We start from the raw sequence: 27,365 nt of genomic DNA, 5'->3' as shown, positions 1-27,365 counted from the left end.
AGTGAAATGAGCAGAACCAGGAAAACATTATACATCGGAGCTGTAATATTGTGAAATGATCAAATATGATAGACTTAGCTACTCTCAGCAATTCAGTGATCCAAGACAATTCTGAGGGGCTTATGACAAAGAATACTAGCCACCTCCAGAGAAAGAGCCATTGGAGTTGGAATGCAAATCAGAGCACTTAAAAGTTTATTTGGGTTTTCATTTGGGGGTTTTGATTTTATATAAGTATTCTCTTACAACAATGAGCTATGTGGAAATAAGTTTGTATGATAATACATGTATAACCCAGATCAAATTGCTTACCATCTCTGGGAGGGGAGGAGGAAAGGGAGGGGGGAAATAATTTGGAAGGAAGGAAGGAAGGGAAAGAAGGAAGGAAGGAAGGAAGGAAGGAAGGAAGGAAGGAAGGAAGGAAGGAAGGAAGGAAGGAAGGAAGGAAGGAAGGAAGGAAGGAAGGAAGGAAGGAAGGAAGAAAATTTAACAATCTCCCAAGTTCCAGCATTACTCCTGGTGTTGGAGGATTGATGCTCAAAGCATCTAAAGAAGGTGAGAATACCTAGCCTATGACAAAAAAAACCTCACGCTTTATTGCTGTCACAAATAGATGAATGAGAACAGGAACAATTACAACCTACACAGCTCCTTTTTCATCTTAAGAAAATGTTTATAAGATGCATTGAAAGCATCCTTGATGAGGATGTTAGAAGGAAACAAGTAGACTTATGAGAACAATATTGCACAGTAGACTACATTTTGACCATCTCCCAATTCAGTAACACAGTATGAGGTATAGAGAATACAAGATCCCATTGTTTGCCTTTCATTGACTATTTTTATTTTATTTGTTTTTTTATTTTAAAACCCTTCCCTCCTATTGATCTTCGAATAAATACTGTTATTGGTTCCAAGGCAGAAGAGTGATAAGAGGTAGACAATGGAAGTTATGTGATTTGCCTGGAGTTGCATGGCTAGGAAGTGTCTGAAGGCAGATTTGAACCCAGAATCTCCCATCTCTAGGCCTCACTTTCAATGCATTGAGCCTTCTAGCTTCCCCCTCATTGATTATTTTTTACAAGCATTTTGTGGTTCAAATATGACCTCAGATCTAGATCAAGTCAAAGAAGGATTCCCTATAAATGTTACACCAAAACCTGGAACCATACAGAACTTCCTGGAGGAGATCCAGAAGCACTCCAATCACAGAGGGCAAAATTTTGGCAAATTGCAGATGACCTGGATTATTAGCATTTACTCAGACATTTATTGAATCCAATTTGGATAGGTGCCAACTGGTGATCCACATTATATTTTTTTTTGTGGAATTGGGAGAAAGAAAGGGAAAGAAGTGAGGGACTATTGAGGAATGGAGGCCAGAAGATTGAGTGCTAGTCCTAGCCCAAGTCATTCACATTTTCTATGACCTTGGACCATTACTATAGTAGGATCTTTCAACTGGAAGAGACTTCAGGTGTCAAATTCTCCGACCTCACTATTAATTAGAGAAACATTAATCCAAATAATTCTGAAGAATCTTCTCATACCAAGCTGATTGGCTAAAATGATACAAAGGCAAATCACAAATTTTGGAAGGAACGTGGAAAATAGGGACACTAATACACTATTGATGGAACTGTGATGACCTGTTTGGGAGAGTAATTTTGAATTGTGCCCAGAGCGTTATAAAGTTATGCATACCTTTAGATCTAGCAATATTATTGTTGGGTTTATTTTCCAAGGAAATCAGAGAAAAAAGGAAAGAACCTATGTGTTCCAAAATATTTATAGCAGCTCTCTTTGTGGTGGCAAAGAACTGAAAACTGAGGGGTTGTCTATCAACTGAGGAACAGTTGAACAAATTACAGTATGTGATAGTGATGTAATACTACGGCACTTATAAGAAATGATGATGGATTAATAAAAAAAAAAAACCATGGGCACAGTTAGGTTGCTCAGTGGATGGAGAGCCAGGCCTAGAAGTCTTAGGTTCAAATAAGGCCTCAGACTCTTCCTAACTTAACTCCCATTGCCTAGCCCTTATTGCTCTTCTGCCTTAGAATATTTAGTATGGTTCTAAGACAGAAGGTCAGGGTTTAAAAAACAAAACAAAAATTGGAAAGACTTACATGAAATAATGAAGAATGAAATGAATAGAACATTATATGGAGAACAGTATATACAGTTACAGAATTAATATTTTAAAAATAACTTGTGGAGGTCCACCGACAGAGAGTAAACTGATAAATAGAAACATGGAAGATAAAACTTATAAATAATTCATCTCTTTTTGCTGAGTGATACCTTCTATGGTGCAGGGAGGTGAGGGAAGAGCTGACATACTTGGAAATGAATTCTATTTTTAAAAAATGATAATCAAATCCTAAATTTCTGATGAAATCACCAAGCCAAATAAAAGTAAAGGAGAAGAGATAATGGCCCAAGACAGAGCATTGGGGTCACCCATGATTATGGACCTGAAAAATGTCCAGCAAAGAAGATTGAGGAGAAGTCTGATGGTTTAGGAGAAGAACCAGGAGAGATCAGTGTCAAGGAACTCGAGAGAAAAGAGTATCAAGGATGTATATGAGACATGTTGTAGAGATAGAATTGGCAATATTTGGATACCCATTGAATCTATGGAGTGAGGGAGAGTGAAGTGCTGATGTTGACTCTGTAGACAGAAATCTGGGCATTCAAAAGATTATTTATATTCTTAAACAAGTCTAGGAAAGGTCAGAAGAAGGATGGAGTTGGGGGAATGATGAAGAATTTCATGTTGGATATAGTGAGTCTAAGATAGTCCTCTATTTATTAGTAAATACCAACCAAGAGAGTTGGATCTGAGTCCTCTAATTTGGGTCCCTTGTTCTTTCCATTATACCACAGTGTCATTAGACTTTCAAAAGTCTTTTCCTATTCATTCTATTATTAGCACAATTTTTCAGATAGCAAGAGATTTGCCCAAGGTCATAGGCAGATTGATTGTGGGACTGAAACCACAGCTCTTGGCTTAAAAACCCACACCCTGGCCACTTCATCATTCCATCTTTTGAGTCTCCTCCTCCACTTTCCCAGCCCCCACTGCAGGAACCACAAGAAGAGTTTGGGTTGACAGGAAGCCAGGCTCCTGGGAGAAGGGGCTGATGCGTTGCCTCCCCCTTTTCCCAAGCTCTAGAGAGGAAACACTAAACAACCCTCCCTTCCTGCTCAAGCCATGGACCCTTGTTCTTCTGCCTCTGGAAAAGTTTCCATCTACCCCACCCTCAGACCTGGCTCCCTGCTCCATGGGAAGATGAAATAGAGAAAGGGAGGTAAACATCTCTGCCTGTTGGATTATCTGCTCTATGAATTATCCAATGTTATTGTTCAAGGCTAAGCTAATTAAAATTAGAGGGGGCTGTGAATTCTAAGGTCTTGGAAATTTATGGTTCTGATATTCTTAGAAAAATCCCTCCATATCTCTGGGCCTCAGTTTCCTCCTTTATAAAATGGCCCTGTGGAGATGGGATAGAGTAGGGAAAATTGGATTAGATGATCTCTAAATGCCCTTGGGGCAGCTAAGTGGTACAGTGGATAATGGTAGTGGGGGAAGTGGGCTGGAGTTCAACTCTAGCTGTGTGATTCTGGATGAGTCATTTCACCCTGTTTGCCTCAGTCTACTCATCTGTAAAATGAGATGGATAGCAACAGTATCAAGAATGAAAAAAGCTAGGATGATACAAATGACCAAAATAGGTTTATTTGAGTTCAAAGTCCAACTGGTCTACTCTATTGACTATTCTCCAAACATCTACCAGGCCATTGATCCCCTCGTATGACTAGAATGAATTTCTTCCTCGTCGTTTGTTTGTTTTTTTTTAGAATTCCTATGTTTAAGTAAACTTCCTTTAGAAAGACTTTCCTGATCACCTCCTATATTAATACTCAATTCCTCCCGAAGTGACATTATATTTCTCTTTCTGTGTACTCTGGATAGAATGGAATCTCCTGCAGAACAGAGAGAATTACTGTCAGGAGATGGGTAGCCTGGGTTCTCTGGAATTCTGGTTAGTCATTGTACCGATCAGACTTACTAAATCTTTCAAATTTAGTTATATTCTAAGGTCCATCCCAACTAGTGTATCCATACTACACTTGGAGTCTCACCTCAAACCCTGATTGATTAATTGCTGTACACAAGTACCTAGCATTATGCAGTAGATGCTTAATCCATGCTTGCTAATCGGTGATGAGCAAATTACTGAAGTTCTCAGAGCTTCCATTTCCTTATCTATAAAATGGGGACAATAATTATGCCACCCATCTTGTATGAATAGAGTGAAATAATATATATAATTACTCTGATTCTAAGATCCCCCTTCTGGGAATCAGTGGCCTCCTCTATAAAAGGAAGATGTGATGGTTCAATGGGGATATAATTGGGGATGTAGACTCTAAATGGTCACCCTACTGCAAATATTAATAATATGGAAATAAATCTTGATCAATGACACATGTAAAATCCAGTGGAATTGTGTGTTGGCTATGGGAGGGAGAAGGGAAAAAATATGAATCATGTAACCATGGGAAAATATTCTAAATTAATTAACTAAATAAATAAATTTTAAAAATAAAATAAAAATTAAAAGTATGCTTCAATCCAAAAATAAAATTTAAAAAAAGGAAGATGTGGGATTAAATGAGCTTTGAGGTTCCTTCCAGCTCTAGCATTCTATGGATCTCTGGTACCCTTTGCCTGGCAAGAGGCCTAGTTGGGCTTTTGTTCAGTAAGATTCTTGGGGAGGGCTGGAGAGAGACTGCTCTAGGGAGGCCAACTATCAGGAATGAGCAGGGGGAGGGGATTGGGAGGGAGAAAAAGAACAACAGATCCTTTGTTCAAGGGTTGTAAGGCCAAATAACCTCTTTGGGCAGCTGGGTTCAGGCAACAAACTAAAGTAGAGGACAGCCCTTCCCAAGGACTCTGCCCTTCTTCAGAAAAGCCTTCTTCATTAATGCTTAACCCAGTGTGCCCAGGCTCATACTAGCAGTCAACCCATTCTTTTTCTTATTTTATTTTTTATTGTCATGCAAAACCCACTTCCATATTGGTCACTGTTGTAAGAATACCCTCATTTCTAACCAAACCCCCCAAATGAAAGCATAAATACACTGATGTGAAAGATGACTCCAATGGTTCTTTCTCTGGACATGGATAGCATTCCCCATCATAAGACTTTCAGGATTGTTCCAGATCAATGCATTGCTAAGAGTAGTTAAGTTTTCACAGATAATCATCATCCAATCAACCCTTTCTTGGGCTCTGCCCTGAGTCCTTTCTCTAGAAAGAGCATTTATGGCTGGAGTCCCTGGATTCTTGCCTAGCCTTTTGCAAATTAGATCTGGTAGACCTTAAGGAACAATATTATTACCCTGTATCTCCAGGACTTAGGATAAGAGCCCAGGACCACAAAGAAAACTGATAAGCCAATCATAAATGTTTCCAGGTAGTTCTAGCACCCATTGGAGATTTATAATAATGGGAGACATATAATAAAATAAAAATGGAGACATATAATAATGCTGCTCCACTGACAATGTACCAGTTTGCCAACCTTCCCATAATCCTACCAACACTGACTCTTCCCATCTTTTCTCATCTTTGCCAATTTACAGGTCAGGAGGTGAAAGCTCAGGGTTGTTTTGAGTTTACTTGGATCCTTCTTTCATGTAGTTGTTAATAGTTTGCAATTCTTTTAAGAACTGTTTGTTCTTAGCCTTTGACAGGTATGGATTTAAAACTTTTTTCCCATTAAATATTGGGTTTTTCTTTTTCTTTTCAAGAATTCAAGAGAATTCATTTTAGGGACATGGTCTATATTTACAGTGAAGTCACTTTCCAAATCTCATTTCAATTCAATAAAATATTTATTATTTTAATGTACTGTGCTAAACATTGAAAGTTCAAAGACCAAACAAAGCCCTGCAGGAGATTCCATTCTACCAGAAGTGTACAACTTGTACAGAGAAAAAGAAATATAATGTAATTTCTGGAGGAATCGAGTATTAATATGTGGGTGAACAAGAAAATTTTTCTATAAGAGGTTTACTTGAACATAGGAATTCTAAGAAAAAGAGATGAAGGAGTTCATTCTGGTCATGCAAGGGAATCAATAGCCTGGTAGCAGGTGGCATTTAGAGCTCAAATAAGTATATTTTGTTTATTTGTATTATCCTAGCTTTTTTCATTCTTAATACTTTCACTGTCCACCCTTTTTTTTTGTTAAACCTTTACCTTCCTTCTTATTGGTTCCAAAGCAGAAGAGCAATAAGGGGTAGGCATTTGGGGTAAAGTGATTTGCCCAAGGCCAGTTTTGAAACCATGACCCCTCCAGTCTCCAGGCCTGGCTTTCTATCCATTGAGTCACCTAGTTGCCCCTGTTCATCTCTTTTAAAGACTGTGATTTTTATAAGCTGCACTTGGATTTTATACAAACTATGTTTGGGACAAAAATATGTGTCCAACCATCTACCAAAAGTAATCTGTTTAGTGGACTAAGAAATCCTTTTACTTGTCCTAGATTTTTCTTCCTTAAGCTCCAATCAGATGATAGCTAATAACAGCTAACATTTATATAGCATTTAGAAGGTGCCAGGAACTCTGTTGAGTGCTTTATAATTATTATTTTTTTAAACCCTTACCTTCCATTTTGGAGCCAATACAGAAGAGTGGTAAGGGCTAGGCAATGGGGGTCAAGTGACTTGCCCAGGGTCACACAGCTAGGAAGTGGCTGAGGCCAAATTTGAACCTAGGACCTCCCGTCTGGTTCTCAATCCACTGAGTTACCCAGCTGCACCCCTATAATTATTGTCTCATTTGATTTTCACAATAGCCATGGAAAGGAGGTATTATTATTATCCTCATTTTACAGATGAGGCAACTGAGGCAAACAGGGGTTAAGTGACTTACCTAGAGTTACACAGCCAGTAAGTGTAAGAAACTGGATTTTGAATTCAGGTCTTTCTGACTCTAGTCCTAGAGTTCTGTCCACTGTACCACCTAGCCACCACTAGATGATAAACAGGTTCATCTTTCCCCATTTAGTCCATTTATGAGCTGATGACAATAGTCATCCATTTGTATTTCCCTCTTTTTCTCATTGAATGAGGCAAGTTCCAGAGCCAAAGACCCCCAAGATTGGAAAATGGACCAATCAACTCAATTTGGCAGGCACAGAAATGCCAGTCTGAGTTAGCCTTGAGAGGTGGGTTTCAGGAAGAAAAAAAAGCCATTCTCTTTCTGTTTTTTTTAGAGGGAGGAGGCCTTAGACAATAAATAAAAGAGAACCAGACCCCATAGCCCCCTAAGGATCATACACTAAGCCCAAGGAACTATAGCAGGACAGAATAAGAAAGTGGCTCCCAACCTCAATGAGGGGGAAAGCTTTTTTTTTTTTTAATACTTTCCTTCTTGGCTCCAAGGCAGAAGATCTGTAAGGGCTAGGCAATGGGGGTTAAGTGACTTGCCCAGGGTCACACAGGAAAAGCTATTTTTTAATAACCCCAACTCTCCTGATAGTTGTTATACCACTGATTTCCACTGAATGGAAAAAAAATAACAGTGAGAAAAGTTACCATAAATTAGTCATGTCTTAGTATGGTTTATGTCATTATTAATCACCACAGCATTTGTGTATGTTAAAAAATAGTGATTCCCATGTATGTGAGACTTTATCTGTTCAGATGGCACCTTGCTTCTTGATTATATTGAATTTAGAAAGGTTAGGTCCTATTTACTTTCCCTCTATGCTTTTACACATCACTTTCCCCCAGGCGTATTATTTCCGAAGAATTTGTCTAATTTTTATTCCTCTGTGAACAACCCCCAGTCCCAAATGCAGTTTTGTGGGGCAGAGGATGTGGTAGGCAGTGGGGAGAAGGGAAAGAAGAGGCAGGTGCCAACCTCTGGTGTCTAGTTACCCATGGCAAGGATCGAGAGAAGGGAAAGGGTAGAGTGTGGGCACCTCAGATCACTAAGTTTGGCTCAGCCAAGCAAGCTCAGGGGCCAAGGAGGTCAGGAGTCTGAGGCCTCAGGAGAGTTAGATTAAAAGGGAGAAGAGAAAGGTAGCCCCTCCCCCCCCCCATCAACTTCCTGGTCTAAACAGTAATCCTGGGAAACTGACCGGCTTAAATGCTCTTTCCACTGAGTCACAGTGGACAACCTCAGGAGTTCCAGCTCTCCTCCTTGGCCAGTGCCCCCAGGGCTCATAGCTTCCTTTTATCCCTCAAGTTTGGAAACTTTCTCACATTCTAATTCAGCTCCCACATTGTGGCACAGAAATTGGCACCGAAATGAGGCACTTTTTCTATTTGTCTTGACTCTTCACTCAGTAGAGAGGCGCCAGGCTGGGGAGGGGAAAGACCAGGGTCCGCTGCCTGCCAGGGTTTCTCCGCGTTGGACTCAGCAGACAAGTTAGAAGCCAGGGAGGGACATACAAAGTGGCAGGTTTGGTAACCACAGATGGGAGGCCCGGGGCAGAGCCTCGGGAGGGCAGGCGTCCTGGGCTAGTAAGGAGGGGCTGAGGTATCCGTAAGGGAGGGCCCGTGGGGAAAGACCAAGGGAGCGGATCCAAGGACAGAGTGGGGGAGACTGAGCCAGAGTGGCAGAGGGGTTGAGTTTGACAGGCAGGGAAGACGAGGGAGTAGAAGGGAGAAAAGATGGGGGAGAGGGGGAGACGAAGCGGGAGAGGGTTGTCTGCCAAGGGGGAGCCTTTGGCAGAAAGGGAAGAAAGAGTAGGATGGGTATTTGATTTTGAGGAAAGAGAATGGACAGGGAAAGGGGAAAAGAGGACAAGGGATGGAGGGGACGGGAGGAGGGGAGAATTAAAGTGAAAGCGAGGGAAAAACAAACCCACAGACACATTGCCGCTGGGCTGGGCGGGCCAAAGAGCCGTTTTCCTTTGGGTGCTTTCCCTAGCTACCGGGAGGGTGTCGAGGGACTGGGAGGGCTCCTCCCCCCGCCTTGGGGAGGGGAGGAGAAGAGAGGGTGGGGTGAGGCGGCTCGGCCCGGCCCCCTGGCCTCCTCTCCCAAGCCTGGCTGCTGGTAGCCCCAAACCGAGGGAGAGAAACGCCAAACGTCCCTAGCCCGGTCCAAGGAGGCTGGAGGGCCGGGGTCCAGCCCCTGAGAGATCTCTGCGCACAGGTAAGAAGGCGAACGCGTGCGGGTCCCAGGAGAGGGGCAGGAGAGGGTTATTGCCAGGGACCTGGGAGCGACTGAGGCGGGAGCTGTGTGTGGGACGTGATGCCAGGAGACAGGGTGAGGCTAGGGTAGCCCAAGTGGGGGACGGAGTAAGGGGGGTAGGTCGTGGTCAGAGCCGGTGGGGCTGCACTGTCAGGACAGAGAAGGCACGGTGGGGGCTGTCCGGGTGACAGATTTTGAGTGAAGAGATGTAGAGGACGGGCGTTCTACCAGGGCACAGCAGCAAGGGTAGATCCAGTGAAGGACAGTCAGGGGGATAGCTTGTTCTTGGAGGGTAGGGGAGGCACAAACTAGCAGGGGCAGGAGCAGTGGAGGACAGTCAGGAGGACAGATTGTGGGTGCTCAGGTGACTGAGCAGCTGGGGTAGACCCGTAAGGGTGCTGTCAGGGGCATAGAAGAGGTAAGAGGGAGGGTGGGGGGTCGACCAAGGCACAGCGCAATAGGGACAGACGCGGTGGGGAACACTGTCATGGGGATAAATTGTGTTTGGGGAGAACAGGGGACAGGGGCGCTGCCAAGGGACAGGTCGAAATCGAAGCAGGTGGTGATAGGGAGCTAGACAAGTTTCCAAGGGCCATATGTGGCAAGGGCTGGCGCGATGGGGGAGGGGTTGGTGCCGGGGAAAGGATTGTGGAGGAGATGAGCAAAAGTGAGGCGCGCTGCTAGGGTCTGAGCTAGGGTCTGGATCCGGAGGGCCCGGGACACTAGGGGATGGGGCGGAGCCAGGGTGTTTTCAGAAGTCACCTTGCCTCGGGCTTCCTCCTGGCCTGCTCTCTGGCTGCCTGGCGTAAACACCTGGGGAGCCAGCCTCCTCCCTACTGTCCCCACCCCAAGAGTCCTAAGCCTCCGTCGTTGTTCTCTGTCTCTCGGGGCTTTGGGACTTCTGGACTATCCGGCCCTTCTCCTACCCGAGGCTCTTGAGGAAGTCAAGAAAATTGCTGACTGGGATGACTCTAAATTCGTGTTATCTAACCTCAGGTGGGGTTCTCCTGGCTTGTGCTTCCCACAACAGCTGGAGCAAACCTTTCCTGCTCTCCCCAAACCCCCAGCAACCCTCCTTCCTTCTTTCCTATGACCTTGTCTTCAGTTTTCTGAGAATATCAGACATCTAGGCTGAGTCTCCTTACCTCCCTTCTTCTAGGTCTCAAAGCCACTCTATGCTCTCATCCATTCTATCCCCCTTCTCCCTTGGGTCCAGCCCCCACAGAGCTGCCAAAATTATCCCAGGACACAGTTCTGGCCGAATAAATTCCCCTATTTAATAACCTTCAATATCTATTGTTTCTAGAATAAAACATTAACTTGCTTCTGGTGTAAAGGCTGGCTTTAATGTTAAAACTGTCACATTTAGGAAGATCTTTTTAAACCCTGTCTTCACAGAATCCTCCAAAATATCCCATTATTCCCATTTTGCAGATGGGAAAACTAAGATTCAGAGAGATAAAAGAATCATCATGGTTACTGAACCAGTAAATATCAGAGTTAGCATCCAGGGCTCAGGGGTCCCTGATGTCCTTTTATCACATCACAATGCCTTTTTGGTACCCTTTATTCTCATGGCTACTGTGATACTGTACCTTTAATTAATAGCACTCCTTTATAATAATTGCTAGCATTTATATAGCACTTTATTTATATTTTCATAGCCCTATGTTACCTCATTTGATCCATATAACAACCCTGGGAGGTAGGTGCTGTTATCTATCCATTTTACAGATAAGGAAATTGAGGATAATGGTTAAATGACTTGCTCAGGGTTACCTAGCTAGCAAGGGGCCTTCTAAGACAGCATTCAATCTCATTCTACTTCACTACTTAACAACCTAAGTATTGGCTCCTCTGTTTTCTTTTTGTTCCCTAAATATGGATGGCCCCCAAGCTTTTTTCCTTGTAACTTTTTTTTTTTATTTCCCCACATTCTTGGCAACAGCTTCATATGACACCTTTATGCAAATGATTTCCAGATCCAGACCCAATCAAGTCCCCCAGGTCCAGACTCTCTTAAATAACTAGCTTAACATTTTTTCTTGGAGTTTCCAGCAATCAACCATTAGGCATGCAATAATTAAGTTCTTACTCTGTGTCTAGCAATCTGCTAAGTGCTAGGAACAGAGAAAAATAGAAAATGCAATAGAGGGTCAGTTAGCATTTATGGATTTATTTAAAAACCTTACCTTCTGTTTTAGAGTCCATATCAGTTCCAAGCAATTGAAGTTAAGTGATTTGGCTAAGGTCACATAGCTGTCTCAGGTCAGATCTGATATCTGCTGAGCCACCTAGCTGCCCCACAATTAGCTTTCATTAAGCCCTGAGAGCTATGCTAAATGATGGGGATACAAAGAAAGGGGCGGGGGAGATTCCTGCTCTTAAGGAAGTTTTAATCTAATATCACATCCAAAATAGAACTAGTCTTCCTGTGGAAACTTGATTTATTATTGATTTGTTGATTGAATAGGCTTAAGAAAATGATAAAAGAAAATGTTAATAATGCAGATTAAAACATTTTTGTGCATGCATTTTGTTTTATTTTTTTAAACCCTTACCTTCTGTCTTAGTATCAGTTCTAAGATTGAAGGGCTAAGAAATCAGGGTTAAAATGACTTATCTAGTCATACAACTAGGAAGTGTCTAAGACCTCCAGACCCTAAGTCTGGCACTCTATCCAGTGCCTGCATATAATTTAGACATTTACTAGTGCTCCCCTGCCACTTGTCTTCCCTGTTGCCCAGGTCTGGAATTTCAGTCACCCTTGATTCTTCCTTCTTTCTCACCCTTCACATGTGAATTAGTTGCCCCATCCTTTTCGTTGTGTCTGAGGAACAGTGAAAGGTAGGGTTCATGATGTAGAGTAAAGGGAAATTCAACTGAAAAGACAAGTTGGAGCCACACTGTGATGACAACCTTTAATCTGCCAAAAAGAGGAGTTTATACATTATTCTAGTACACATAAGCCACTTGATTTGTTGAGTGCAGTGATCAGACTCATGCTTCAGGGATATCATTTTGGAGTTGTCTGGAAGATGGTTTAGAGAAGAAGGGAGAACAATTTAGGAAGCAAAATGTGAGGTTGTGAGGGCTTATGAGGGAGGTGGCCATGTGAATAGAGAAAAGAGTAGGGGTAGCTATGGTAGAATCAATAAGACTTGACAGGGGCAGCTGGGTGGGTCAGGAGAGAGCCAGCTCTGGAGTTGAGAGAATCTGGGTTCAAATCTGGCCTCAGACACCTCCTAGCTGTGTGACCCTGGGCAAGTCACCTAACCCTGATTGCCTAGCCCTTACCACTTTTCTGTTTTAGAATGGATCCTTAGTGTAGATTCTAAGAGAGAAGGTAAGGGTTTGGGGAAAAGAAAAAGAGACATGTCAACTGATAGATAATGGGGAGAGAGAAGATTAATGAGCAATAGTGAAGGAGTTGACAAGATTGTCTAGCTTGACTGTTTAGACTCTGGGGCAGTCATTCTACCCTAAAAAAGCACTAAGAAAGGGTATAGATCCTGGGCAAGTTATTCAACCCTGAAAAAGGCCCAAGAGGATCAAAAATGATTGAAGATTCTCTTTCCACGCCCAACTCCTAAAGTAATCTCTTCTATTATTTCTAAGTTCATCAAATCAGTCTTAATTGCCTACTATTTGCATGGCACTAAGGCAAAGGGCTGGGGACCCAGAGACAAAACTCCTTGCCCTTAAGTAGTTTACATGAGTTTTTTGGGATTTTTTTCTTTATTTTATTCCAGTAAGAAATTTACAAATAAGTTTTTCAGGTTTGTATGTTTTGTGTTCTCTTCCTCCCCTCTTCTCTCCCACTCCTGGAGTTGACAAGCTATTCCACTGGGTTATATGTGTATTATTATTAAAAACCTGTTTCCCTATTATTCATTTTTGTAAGAGAGTAATCTTTTTTTTTTTAAACCCTTACCTTCCTCCTTATAATGAATATTGTGTATTGATTCCAAGGCAGAAGAGTGGTAAAGACTAGGCAATGGGGGTCAAGTGACTTGTCCAGGGTCACACAGCTAGGACGTATCTGAGGCCAAATTTGAACCCAGGACTTCCCATCTCTGGGCCTGGCTCTCAATCCATTGAGCCAACCAGCTGCCCCCTGTAAGAGAGTAATCTTATAAAACCAAAACCCCAAATCATATACTCAAAGAAGTAATAAATCATGTTTTCTTCTGCCTTTCAAGTAGTTTACATTTTAATGCTTCTCTGACTTTTTTTACACTTAACTAAAGCTAACTTGTAATTATAGTTCTGTGTATATGTTGTTCAGTCTTGTCCAACTCTTCATGACTCCATTTGGGCTTTCCTTGGCAGAGATACTGGAATGGTTTGTCATTTCCTTCTCCAGCTCACTTAATAGATAAGGAAGCTGAGGCAGACAGTAAAGTGACTTACCCAGAGTCATACACTAGTAAGTGTCTGAGGTTGGATTTGAACATCAGGACTTGAGTCTTCCTGATTCCAAGCCTGATGCTCTCTTCCCTTTGCCCCTTTCTTTATTATAAACTCCTCGAGGTCAGGGAGTGTCTCCTCTGCTTTTTTTTCTTCTTCCACCTAGTATAGGACTTTGCATGTAAGAAGTACTTAATAAAGGCAGTGGATGTTTGCAGAATTGAACTGAATCCTTTCCCATTGTTCTGCTTGATTCTTTTTATTTTTGGGTCCCTACCTTTGCCTCTCAGCTCTAGCTACATCATCTCTTTAAATCAAGTCCTTGGGAAGCCAATTTCCCAGGCTCTCCTAGGAGTATATGCTGGAAGGGATCATAGGATTGATCTGCTCCAACTTCCTAATTATTAAGGAGGGAATTGAGGTCTAAAGAGGAGAGGTGGCAAGTGGTAAAGCTGGGATTTGAACCCTGGTCTTCTGATCCCAAATCTAGCACTTCTACTTCACCAATAAAACATATTTAGAGGGGGAAGATGGAGCATTATGAAACATGTCTTCCCAGATAACTGATTTATCTCCCTCTAGAACAGACCATTCTGCCCAGGAGGGTCTTGACCGAAGAGACCACATACTGGTAAAGCAAGTAGACTCAATATAGGGGATGTGTACCCCTGGAGGGAATCTCAGAACTGGCCTTAGCACTCTCCCTACCACTAGCCCCTGAAACATCTCTTATCCAGTCAGATAATAATAGCTCATGTGATGTTTTTAGATTTGTGGAGAACCTTCTGCACTGTAGAGAGATAGTGTAAATATTATTGCCTTCAATTTCTAGAAGAGAAAACAGGGTCAGGATGGTCAAATGGCACCATGGTAGAATTTGGAGCCTGAAAGAACTAGGTCTAGACCTACTCAGATGAGGAAAATGAGCTTCCAAGAAATGACTAGCCCAGAGAGTGTTAGAACTTACCTTCAGGCCTGTGCTATTTCCAATTATCAGTCCCATCCCTCTTTCTGCCAGTTTCCTCCCATCCCCCCTTATTTATTTTTTAGAATTTATTTATTTACTTAATTTAGACAAAATTCCCATAGTTACATGATTCATATTCTTTGGTTTTACATGTATCATTGATCAAGATCTATTTCCATATTATTAATATTTGCACTAGGGTGATCATTTAGAGTCTACATCCCTAGTCATATCCCCATTGCCCCATGTGATCAAACAGTTGTTTTTTCTTCTGTGTTTCTACTCCCACAGTTCTTCCTCTGGATATGGATAGTATTCTTTCTCATAAGTCCCTCAGAATTGTCCTGGATCACTGCATTGCTGCTAGTAGAGAAGTCCACTACATTCAACTGTACCACAGTGTATCAGTCTCTGTGTACAATGTTCTCCTGGTTCTGTTTCTTTCACTCTGCATCAGTTTCTGGAGGTCGTTCCAGTTCACATGGAATCCCTCCAGTTCATTATTGCTTTGAGCACAATAGTATTCCATCACCAACATATGCCACAATTTGTTCAGCCATTCTCCAATCAAAGGGCATTCCCTCATTTCTCCCTCCTTTAAATCATGAGGTAGGACATCAGATTATGCAAGGTCCCTTCTAGGTTAGCATTTTATGGTCTATATCCCAAGATGTTTTCAAGCTCTGATAGTTTACAACCCAAGGTCCCTTCTAGCTTATATGTTCTCAGGGCTTTCTTTCTTCTGTCATTCTATGTTCTAAGGCTCTTTCCTCACATTCCATGCTCTAGGTTTTAAATTGCCTTCCTATTCCAGTGTTCTTTGTTCTGTGCTCTAGGGTCCCTTTCAGTTCTAATTTTTTGTGATCTATTTAATTGATTTATTTAAAACTCTTACCTTCCATCTTAAAATCAATACTGTGTCTTGATCCCAAGGCAGAAAAATGCTAAGGGCTAGGCATTGGCATTGGAGAATTAAGTGTCTTGCCCATGACCATGCATCTAGGAAGGATCTGAGGTCAAATTTGAACTCAAGACCTCCCATTTCCAGGTCTGGCTCTCAATCTATTTTATAAAACCCCTTTAACATTCAATTTTTTTTATTATTACCTTGGCCCCTGGCATCTTAAGGTCTTAGGACAGATATGACAAAGCTGTAATATAAGTGAAGTAACAGTCTTTCCATTCAGCCAATCAGAGGAAATTGCTCCTTTTTTTCTGGCTAATAATTCTCTTGGAGCTTCCTAATATCTCTCCCAAATCCCTCATCCTGAATCTCTGTATTTCCCTTCTTGATCCTCAGAGGATGGAATTTTGGATTAGAAATTGGGAAGTAATGGAGGACTTTCCTGAATGATCCCAGGCTGCCCAACCTCTGGCTGCACCAAAGCAAAGCAGTCAGGGCCTCAAACAGACACATTTTGTCCCTTTAGCTACCAGCCCTTTCCCTCTCCTAATCACTTCTGATTTATCCAACACAGAGCTTGCTTTGTAATCTTTGTTGGTATATTGTCTCCCTAGTTAGACTGTAAGCTCCTTGAGGGCAGGAACTATCTTTTTGCTTTTTTTTTTTTTTGTATCTCCAGGGCTTAGCATAGTATTTAGCCTATGGTAGGTTCTTAATACATGTTTATTGAATTAAATTGAATTGATTTTGGAATTCAGAGTCCACCCCTCTTATTGCATGGTCTCTCATGACATAATAGAGACAGTGAGGCACGGAACCTTAGCCTGGGAAATAGGATAGATTCTGGCTTCTAAATAGCAACTCTGACACAAATTTGCAACTCATTTTCTTTCCATAGATTTCACTTTCCTCCTTGCTAAAATTAAGAGACTGGTTTTAATGATCTCTGGAGTCCCTTCTAATATTATATGTTGTTCTGTTATTTTCAGTCACATCCAACTTTCTGTGATCCCTTTTGGGATTTTCTTGGCAAAAATACTGGAGTGGTTTGCCATTTCCTTGTCTAGCTCATTTTTTTTTAGATGAGAAAAGTGAGGCAAACAGGGTTAAGTGACTCACCCAGGGTCACTCAGCTAGTAAGTCTGAGGCCACAGGAACACAGAATGCCAGAGGTGGTGGAGGTGGTAAGATATGGAGCACAGAATGCCAGAGGACCTCATGAAGCTCAAAGATGGGAATTGAATGGATCCATATGAATTGGTGGCAGAGCTGGACCTACAAATAGTTTTTCTTACTCTATGTCCAGGCAGGGTCTCCTTCACTGTACTGTGCTGGCTGTTGATTCTGTAAGTCCTGGCATCTATGGCCCTGATGCCAATAACAAAGTTGAGGAAAGAAGGAAGGAGGGTGCCCACAGGGAGAAGTCCTGCCAGTTTCTTCATGCCCAGGTGAATCACTGGGTCTGTGCTTCTGCCTCACATTCACAGGAAAGTGTCCATCCCTGTATAGGACCACTTCCCTCCCCCCAGCCATGCCCACACCTCCCTAGCTGACAGGCCAACGTCTCTCCTCATGGGGGGGGGGCACTCAATTCGCCTGGGGACTTGTCTCTGCCTTCAGGTATGACTGAGTTACCTCCAGTATAGAGAGCTGAGGAGCCTTTGGTCCCCTGAATCTGTACAATGAAGGACTTGCCAAGGGTTCCCTCTAGGCTTTGATAATAGTGACTCACATTTCTTACTCTGCTCAGATCTCACCTTCTACAGCAGGCCTTTCCTGATCATCTTCTCCCCTACTCCTCCATACCCAGGAGACACCGGTGTGCACAGTGGATAGAGCACTGGGTCTAGAGCTCAAATTTGACTTCAGATACTAGCTTTGTAATTCTGGGCAAGTCACTTAACCTTTGACTGCCTCAGTTTCCTCACCAGTAAAATGAGGATAATGTTAACTAAACCTTCCTTAAAGATTTGTGAGCATCAAATGAGAGAATATTTTAAAAGTACTTAGCACTGTGCCTGGCACTTAGTAGTCTCTATTTAAATGCTAATTCCACCCCTTCCCTTCCCCATTTCCTTTCCCTTCTCCATCCTAGAGTCTCCCATTTCATTATTAAAATGTCATCCATTCCCAGTGTTACGAAACAGCCTACTTTGTTTGGTTGAAGCACAAAAATAAGCCTACATTGAACTAACGTTGAAAAGAGACCCTTCTCATAACAAATATGGATCTGGGGGTGGGGTGGGAAATTGAATGATTAGCCTTGCATTTTCTAATGCCAATCTCAATGCATTTCAGTATGCCCTTTCTAGAAATGTGGTACCCAGGTCTGGATCAGGTATTCCCAAGGCATTCTGTCCAGGTCATTGTGCCAAGTGGGATTATGGAAAAGCCCTGGATTTAAAGTCAGGAAGGACCCAGGGTTCAAATTGTGACTTCACCAGTTAGAATCTTGGTGACCTTGGCTAAGTCATTTTCTGATCCAGTTCCTCATGTGTAAATGAGGGGTCTGGACCAGATCATTCTCTCCACTTTTAAGTCTCCTGCTACCATGAATGCAGACTATGGTAGCATTAGCTCTCTCTCTCTCTCCCTTTTTTTTTAACCCTTATTTTCTTTCTTAGTAACAACCTTTACCTTCCATTTTAGAATCAATGCTGTGTATTGGTTCCAAGGCAGAAGAGCAGTAAGTGCTAGGCAATGGGGTTAAATGACTGACCCAGGGACACAGCTAGGAAGTGTCTAAAGCTAGATTTGAGCCCAGGACTTCTCAACTCCAGGTCTGGCTCTTCATTGAACCACCTAGCTTGTCCTGTGGCATTAGCTCTTCAGCTGCCCCATCATGCTATTAATTTCCCTGGACTTTGAGGGTGAGATGTCCTGGGCATGCTGGTTGTGGGCAGAACTGTGGGAGGGCAGCCTTGCCATCAGCTATTGGCCACTATCCCTCTCTTGAGCTTTTATTTCCCTCCCCTGACCTTGACCTGCTCCCAAGTGATGGGAAATGCTTTTGAAACACAACAGCCCAGCTTCTCCCAGGCTAAGCCTGGCCTGAGCCTCCTCTGGGGGAGATCCCAAGGGCCTCCCAGGTGTCAGCTGGAGAGGAAAGCTGGTACAATAGTCCAGTCCTGAATTACTACCTGGTCCTTCCTCTTCCCCTTCCTGCTGGCCTCAACCCCAAAGCCTCTCCCTTACAGCTTAGGTGGGGTTTGGAATTTCTGAGCTCTGGGCTGGGCCCTGGAGTGGTGAGGCTCCATTCCTCCCCCACCCCACCCTTTCTTTGTCAATAGTTACAGAAATAAACCCTTGGAATCCATTCCCTGCACCCTTACCCCTAGGATTTCTTAGCTTCAAGGTTATTTTTTAAAAAACCTACACAGTTAGTGTGGAACCAGCTAGGCACCTTATGGAAAGGGTCTACCTCTGACCCTTGGGAGCCCCCAGAGTGAGGAAATGCAGCCCCTCCTCAGCAAAAGCACCTGGTCTGAGGGGGAGATAGACCCCCAGCTTTGGGAACATTCAGAAAGGACTGTCCCAAGGGGGAAAGTTGACTGAGAAGACCACCAAGGCTCCTTCCACTCATCTTGCACTATATGGGTTTGTGCTAGGATTTTGATTCTGGGGGAACAAGGCAAGGTTTAACCCCTGATCACACTGGATGGAGAAGGGATCCCTGTCTCTGCAGTTCATTTGTACATGGTAAAGCTGACATGACCTCTCGTTTAACCTAGATATACCCCCCTGTCTGTACAGGACCAGATTCCCCTCACTGAACATTGCCAGGCACCCTGTGACTTTGTCACTGTCGTTTAGTTGTGTCTGGTTCTTTGTGACTCTATTTGGGGTCTTCTTGGCAAAGATACCAGAATGATTCACTATTTCCTTTTCTAGCTCATTTTACAGATGAAGAAACTGAGGCAAAAGGAACTTGCTTAGAATCACACAGCTAATAAGTGTCTGAGGCTGGATTTGAACTCCAGATCAGGTACTCTATCAACCCTGCCACCTAGCTGTCTGTGACTTGTACATTTTCTTAACCTTAAATTTTATATTTTTTCTCTTCTTTTAAAATTTTTTGAAAAGGAATAAGGTAAATGGACCTCAACATCTCCCCTTCCAAAGAACAGAAAATGAGTATTATATGAGAAAATGAACTACTGGGAAAGGCTCAATTGAACCTGCTAGTACTACAATTTCTCTGCTTGTCTCTATCCACTTCTGAACTTCCTCCGGCTCTCTTCTGTGGATTGTTCAGGGTTTCCTCAATGCTCTTTTCTTTTGAAACTAGCCTTGTCACTACCCACTAGCTCTCCCCCACGATCCCCTGTCCCCTGTAGTCATAGATGAGTCTAGTCACGCAAAGCAAATCAGACACATTGGCTGGGTCTGCAAACCAAAGTTGTCCTCTAGTTCTCAGCCAGAGCCACGTCCGATTACCAGTCTTCTGAAGTCATGATTAATCGTTGCATTGATAAGAGTTCTTAAGACTTGCCCAGCTGTTTTCCTTTACTCAGTTGTAAGACTCATCACTTCCAGGCTGACTTGGTTTCCCTGAATCTGTCATTTTCACAGTACCTTGGGGTACAGTAATATTCCATTGTATTTATATGTTATCATCCCTTTAGTCATTTCTCAATTGACAGGCACCCTTAATTAACTAGTTTAGACCCTTCTGCCATAGCATCAATTCTAAAATAGAAAGGCAATGACTAGGCAATCAGGATTAAATGATTTTGTCCTCCTCCCCACCCCTTAATTTACTTAAAAACAAAAACAAAAACCTTTGCATTCCACCTTAGATTCAATACTCTGTATTGGTTCCAAGGCAGAAGAGTGATAGGGTTAGACAAGTGGGGTTAAGTGACTTGCCCAGGGTCACACAGCTGGGAAGTGTCTGAGGCCAGATTTGATCTCAGGGAGAGGAGCCTGGTAGTCTATTCATTGTGCCACCTGGATACCCCAATTAGAAAATGGAGGCACATAAAAGTTAAGGGACTTGTCTGGAGTTCTGTAAGGAAGGAGACAGTGTGGTACAGTAAGGAGGAAATTGGCTTTGGAGTCAGAAAACCTGAATTTAAATGCTGCTTCTGATGTTTACTATCTTGGGTAGGTCATTGAATCTCTTTGGGCCTCAGTTTCCTCATCTGTAACCAAATACGGTTGGCTTCTGGGTCCCCTGCAAGCTCTAGATCTTCAAAGCTCCCATCCAATACTCTCAGTGAATGGCAGATTTGGGATTTCCATGGCAGACCATGCTCCCTCTGGCATAGTGCCCCCTTTTACCTCCCTACCCTGCTGCATGTGACCTGCCCAGCCCTGGATTCGTTGCTCAACCTCAACCAGTCTGACTACCCCATCTTTGCCCTTGTTTCCTTCTGAGTTCCTACCTGCCCAACCTGCTCAGACCTGGCTGGGGCAAGGAGAGCAAGTTCCCGAGAGCAGAAAGTGACTCACGCCTTGACTTCATCTGGACTTTCTTTGTCCTCTGCCATTGAAAGTATCTGTCATTGTCGATGGATGGATGGATGGATGGATGGATGGATGGATGGATGGATGGATGGATAGATAGAATTTGGTCCCTCTTTTTTTCTCTCTTTCCAAATTCACCCTTATCTTAAGTTTCCTTCTCAAGTCCCACCTCATCCAGAAAATCTGCCCAGCACTCACCCCCAAGTGCATGCTATTATTTTCTTTATCACTTAAAAATAAAAAAAATATATTTTAAATTAGGATTAAGTGACTTGCCCAGAGTCACACAGCTATGTGTCTGAGACCATATTTGAACTCAGAAAGATGGGACTTCCTGACTTCAGGCCTGTACTCCATCCACTGCACCTGCCTTACATTCTATTGGGAAGAAACGGTACAGACACAAAGAAGTAAATACAACATAATTGGGGAGTGGGGGACTAAAAACGGTTAGGAGAACTGGTTAGAAGGTATCACTTGAACTGAGCTTTGAAGGGACCTAAGAGTTCCAAGAGGTCAAGGTGAGCAGGACATTCCAAGCAAAGCATGGGCTGATGGTCTTCAAAGGCACAACAACAACAACAAAAAATGGAAAAGGATAGCTAGATGATTCAGTGGATAGAAATCCAGGCTTGGATACAGGAGGTCCTGGATTCAAATTTGGCCTCAGATACTTACTAGCTTTGTGTCTGTGGGCAAGTCACTTTACCGCCAATTGCCTAGCCCTTATCACTCTTCTGCCTTAGAACCAATACACTGAATTGGTTCTAAGGCAGAAGGGCTTTTTTTTTATAGGAAGGAAGAAGAAAGGAAGGAAGGAAGAAAAAAGAAAGAAAGAAAGAAAGAAAGAAAGAAAGAAAGAAAGAAAGAAAGAAAGAAAGAAAGAAAGAAAGAAGGAAAGAAAGAAGGAAAGAAAGAAAGAAAGAAAGAAAGAAAGAAAGAAAGAAAGAAAGAAAGAAAGAAAGAAAGAAAGAAAGAGGGAAAGAAAGAAAGAAAGAAAGAGGGAAAGAAAGAAAGAAAGATGGAAAGAAAGAAAGAAAGAAAGAAAGAGGGAAAGAAAGAGGGAAAAAAAGAAAGAAAGAAAGAGAAAGAAAGAAAGAAAGAAAGAAAGAAAGAAAGAAAGAAAGAAAGAAAGAAAGAAAGAAAGAAAGAAAGAAAGAAAGAAAGAAAGGAGGGAAGAGATAGTGAGATAAAAAAGAAAGGAAAGAAGAAAGAAAAGGAAGGAAGGAAGGGAGAAAAGGAAGGAAGAAAGGAAGGAAGGAAAATGGAATGTCATAGAGGGAAAATAACAAGTAGGCTTACTTGGCTGGAGTAAAATATGTAAGAGAATAATGTGTAATCAACCTGAAAGGACACATTGGGGCCATATGTCTTATCTTAAAGAAAATAAGAGATCACTGAAACTTATTGATATAGTTATTTTTTTTTTAACCCTTACCTTTCTGTCTTGGAATCAATACTATGAATTGCTTCCAAGGCAGATGAGGGGTAAGGGTTAGGCAATGGGGGTTAAATGACTTGCCCAGGGTCACACAGCTGGGAAGTGTCTGAGGCCACATTTGAACCTTGGACCTCCCACCTGTAGGCCTGGCTCTCAATCCACTGAGCTACCTGGATGCTCCCATTATTAATATAGATTATTAATAATTATTATAAATTATAATATAATATAATAATATAAATTATAATATAATATAATTATAGGATATATTATATAATATAATTATATAAATTATAATATAATATAATGTAATTATATTATTATAAATTAATATAGATATATTAATAATTATTAATATAAATACCTGTGATTTGAAAACTCAGTTTGGCAGCCATGTGGAAAATGGCTTGGTAAGGGAAGAGTTTGTAAGCAAAGAGTTCTCTTGGGAAGCTATTGAAATAGTCACGTCAAGGGGGGACGAGGCCTTGGTTAGAGTGGTAGCCAAGTAAGTGGAGAAGAGGAGATGGATTTGAGAGATGTGGTCAAACTGGAATCAATAAGATTGTTTGGACAGAGAGAATGAAACGTTGAGGATGGCTCCTAGGTTTTGATCCTGGGGACCAGGAAGAAGAGTGGATTTAGGGGAAAAGGTGATGAGTTTGGCTTTGGACATGTGGAGTTTGAGCTGTCTTGGATGACTTCTGTTTGGAGATATCCAATAGGTAGTTAGACACGGAGGACTAGAACTTAGGAGAAGGGTAATGACTAAACATATATATTCAGGAGGCATTTGCACAGATGTGACCCCTACCCATAGGAGATGATGAGATCCCAAGAGAAAAAGTATAAAGAAGATTCTATGAGAAAGAAGGTCTCTAACCATAGCCTCTAAAAGTTTCCTTTTTTTTTTTAGGGTCAAGGGAGAATAACCTAAGGTTACTACCTTTTCCCTGCCCCCCCCCAATCCCAACCCAGCTCCATACACACATCTCTTCTCCCAACTGGAAAAAATATACATATAAAACCCTGGTTTCCTATATGCAGAATCAAACAAAACAAATACCCACATTGGTCATATCCAAGAAATGTGCATCCCATTCTTCATCTTGAACTCATCTCCTTTCTGCTAAGAGATTACACTGCTTTTGGAAGACTGGTAGAAGGAATGTTTGTTGAGCCTGCAGAAGAGAAGACGTAGGGCAGATCAGAGAGCTGTTTTGAAGTCTTTGAAGGGTTCTAACATGTAAGAGAAACTAAAATTGTTCTTCTAAGTTCCATGTGGAGCAGAAAGGTAGAAACTATAGAGACTTCAGCTCAATGTAAGGAAATTCTTCCTAATAATCAGAGCTGTCCAAGAGTAGCTTGAGGGAGAAGTGATGTCTCAAATACTGGAGTGATTTGCTATTTCCTTCACCTCAATGTATAGTTGGAGAACTGAGATGAACAAGGTTAAGTGACTTGCCCAGGGTCACACAGCTGAGGTAAAATCTGAGGTCAGACTTGAACTCAGGAAGATGAATCTTTCTGACTGGTCTCCATACTTTATCTACTGCTGTCCTAGTGCCTATAGTGCCAGGCACTGTACTACATTCTGGGGATACAAAAAGAAACAAAAGATAGTCCCTGCCTTCAAGAAGCTTGCCATTTAATGGACATTTGATAAAAGAGGAACTTGATTATCTACATAACTTGCCCAGAATCAAATAAGTTAATACTGGAATCAGAAAAAGAACCTAGATCTCCTGACTCCCAGGCCAGTACTCTTGGGGAACCCAAGCCATTCTGCTAGAATTTCACTCATATCTTTCTTGCTGGTTTTAAAAAATAATTTTATTGCTATCTCTTGTTTTTACCTTACCCCTATATTTTATTTTTGCCACCTCTTCTCTTTTCCAGAGCTATACTGCATAACAAATAATTTTTTTGAAGCAGAAGGAAAAAACCCAGCAAAAATTATCAATACATTGAAAAAAATTTGCCAGTATATATAATGTTCCACATCTGTGTTTCCCGCGCCTCAGGAAAAGAATGGGAAGAAGACTCTTCTTATAGACTTTCTTTGCAGCCAACCTTGTTCTTTGAATTTTTGCACCATTTATTAAACAAAATCACATTTTATTAATATCTTTTTTCACATCACTAAAATTTCTCCCAGTATTCTTCCCCCTTTTCTTTTCAGAGAACTCTTCTTTATAATGAATACTTTTTAAAGGGAAATTTAAGGAAAAGAGGAAGAAGAGACACAAAAAAATTAATAAAACCAATTAGTCTGTCAAAAAAAAGTCTGAAAATATATGCAACACACCATACTCATGGGCCCCCCATCTGTAAAAAGGAGCAGGGTGAGACTGTCTTCTTATATCCCTTCTGGACCACGTTTATTCTTTGTAATTTTGCAGTACTCCTTATTGGTTCTTTTGTGATTGTGATTTCCATTTCCATTGTAGTCAGGTCCATTGTCTTCTTTGCTCCACTTACTTCACTTTGCATCAGTTCATGTAATCTTCCCATTCATATCAGTATTCACCAATTTTCCTTATTTCTTATAGCATAAAAGATGCTGTTGCATTAAAGAACCACATTTTGTTTAGCCATTCCTCAACCAGCTGGTTTCTGTTTGGTCCTCTGGCTATTTTTGATGGTTTTTGGACTGGATGGGTGATTTTTGTGGCAGTTTCTAGAGAGATCGTGGTGAAATTGTGTCTGTTCTCTACTAGGTGGGCCCTAATGAGGCCTGGGGGCTTCGTACCAGCCACACTCCTCAGGCACCATGTGTACTCCTGAAGAGACATCACTACTACAAGCGGAAGAAACTTTCTTGGCCTTGCTTGGCCGCATCAATACCCTCATCTTCCAACCTCTGCTCCTGGCAGGTGAGTTATAGCCTCAGGGGAGCAGGAAAGGGAAGGAAAATGCCCAGAAAGGGTCCCATTTTGGCTCTTGCAGCCAATGCTTCTGCTTGAGATACTGACTGTGCATATCATTTCCTACTGGATCATTGCCCCTACCTGTACTCAAATCCAGGTCTACAGTCTTTCAGCCTAGCATCCCTTCAATCAGTTAATCGATAAATATTTATTAAATGGCTATGGTATGCAGGGATACAAGGACAAAATGAAAAAAATCCTAATCCAAAAGAACTATTTTCTGAATGACTGAAATTCCATTGAACTCAAATATTTATTAATCACCATCTTTGTGTAGGATCATTTAAGGCAGTGTGGTCCAATGAGAAGAGCATCAGGTTTGAATGCAGAGAACTTGAGATCAAATCTCATTTAACTTCTATGAGCCTCAGTTTCTCTATGGGTATGCAATCTCTTCCAAGCAGGAAGGCATGGAGCACAGCCTCTATCAGGCATTATTTTCTGCTGGTCTCACATGGCAAGGCAGAGGCCTCACACATCTGGTCATGAGGTCAGGGAAAACCCCTTCACTATTTGACTTTTTCTTCCGCATAAAGAGACCTTGTCAGTTCTCAGAGCTTGGGCTATAATAGGCATTACTTCTCCAAAAGGAGATTTGTTGCCCTGTGAGCCAGGCTTCCAGAACATAGGATCCAGCCAACGCGGTGGTCCTCAAAGGCTTTAAGAATATTTCTTTAAACCAGCCAAGAGCTGGGTGTTTGACAGAAGCCACAATCCAACTTAGGGTTAGATTCCTCATTTCATTGATTAGTCATTTCTGATGCTTCATGATCCCTTTTGGGGTTTTCTTGGCAAAGATACTGGGGTAGTGAGCCATTTCTAACTCCGGCTCATTTTACAGATGAGGAAACAAACAGGATTAAATGCCTTGCCCAGATTTGAACTTGGGGAGATGTGTCTTCTGACTTCAGGTCCTGCACTCTATCCAGTGTGCTGCCTAGCTGCCCCCAAAGATTCCTCATAGAGCCCACTTAATATCCATTTGCCTAATTCTCCAGTGAATATCAGTTTCCAGCTGGCTTTTCTATTCTTTTTGTATTTAACCCATATCTTCCATCTTAGAATTAATACTGTGAATTGGTTCCAAGGCAGAAGAAGAGTCATGGCTAAGCAATGGGGGTTAAGTGACTTGCCCAGGATCACACAGCTAGTAAGTGGCAGAGGCCAGATTTGAACCCACGACTTCCCATCTCTAGGCTTGGCTCTCCATCTACTGAGCCACCCAGCTGTCCCCATCTAGGTAGCCTTTCTAAAAAAATTATTAAGTGCTCTTGGAGGAGTTAGGGGAGTACCCTTACCCTTCCAAGACTTTCTCTACTTTAAGATTCTTTTAGGTCTTTCATAGAGATAAATGGGAGGACAAACAGCTAAGGGACAAACAATTTTAGTCCACCCTATATTTTATTTGTTTTGTCTCCATGTAAGCTCCTCTAGGATGGGAACTGTGTCTGGCTCCAAGTTAGGAGATCAGAGTTTGAATTCTTGTTCTAACACTTACTAGCCATATGAATTTAGGCAAATCACAGGTCATAGATTTAGAGCTGGAAGAGCCTTGGCTTCTTCTAGAAAATGAAGATAATAGTCTTTGCCCCACCCACATCAGAGGTTTTTTTAATTTTTGGATGAGTTTGATTCCTTCAGGCCTCAATTTCCCCATCTATGAAAAGGGTCTAGCCCTTGTGGCAAAGACTTTTATGATTTGATTCAATTTCATAAACATAAACATTTCATTAAGTACCTACTATGTGCCAAACACTGTACACTAAGCGCTAGGGATATGAAGACAAAAATGAAAATAGTCCCTGCCCTTGAAGCAAGTACATTTTGCCTGAGCCAGACACAACTAATCAACAAAGTGAGGAATCTTTAACCCTAAGTTGGATTAAGGCTTCTATCAAACATCTAGCTCTGGGCAGGAGCCAGGAGTTAAAAGAAATATTCTTTTTTTTTTTAAATTAAACCCTTAACTTCCATCTTTAGAATCAATATTGTATATTGGTTTCAAGGAAGAAGAGTGGTAAGGG

The 27,365-nt window shown here is 42.0% G+C and overlaps 1 protein-coding gene across 4 annotated transcripts in view; it reads left to right on the top strand.

Moving 5' to 3' along the window:
* The first annotated feature begins 8,379 nt into the window (after positions 1-8,379).
* ALS2CL (ALS2 C-terminal like) overlaps positions 8,380-27,365 on the top strand; it is a 57,982-nt gene continuing 38,996 nt past the window's right edge. The window contains exons 1-2 of one of the 4 annotated variants that reach the window (XM_007499753.3): positions 8,380-9,184; positions 25,132-25,287. In XM_007499753.3, the coding sequence (XP_007499815.2) occupies positions 25,185-25,287 (103 nt within the window). In that variant the 5' untranslated portion in view covers positions 8,380-9,184; positions 25,132-25,184. Of the gene's footprint in view, positions 9,185-9,969; positions 19,490-25,131; positions 25,288-27,365 lie in introns of those variants that run through there. The other 3 variants (XR_470525.3, XM_056805178.1, XM_056805177.1) reach the window with 3 other exon arrangements.

Source organism: Monodelphis domestica, chromosome 7, assembly GCF_027887165.1.
Source record: "Monodelphis domestica isolate mMonDom1 chromosome 7, mMonDom1.pri, whole genome shotgun sequence".
NCBI classification, from domain to species: Eukaryota; Metazoa; Chordata; class Mammalia; order Didelphimorphia; family Didelphidae; genus Monodelphis; species Monodelphis domestica.
This window is presented reverse-complemented; position numbering and strand designations above follow the sequence as displayed.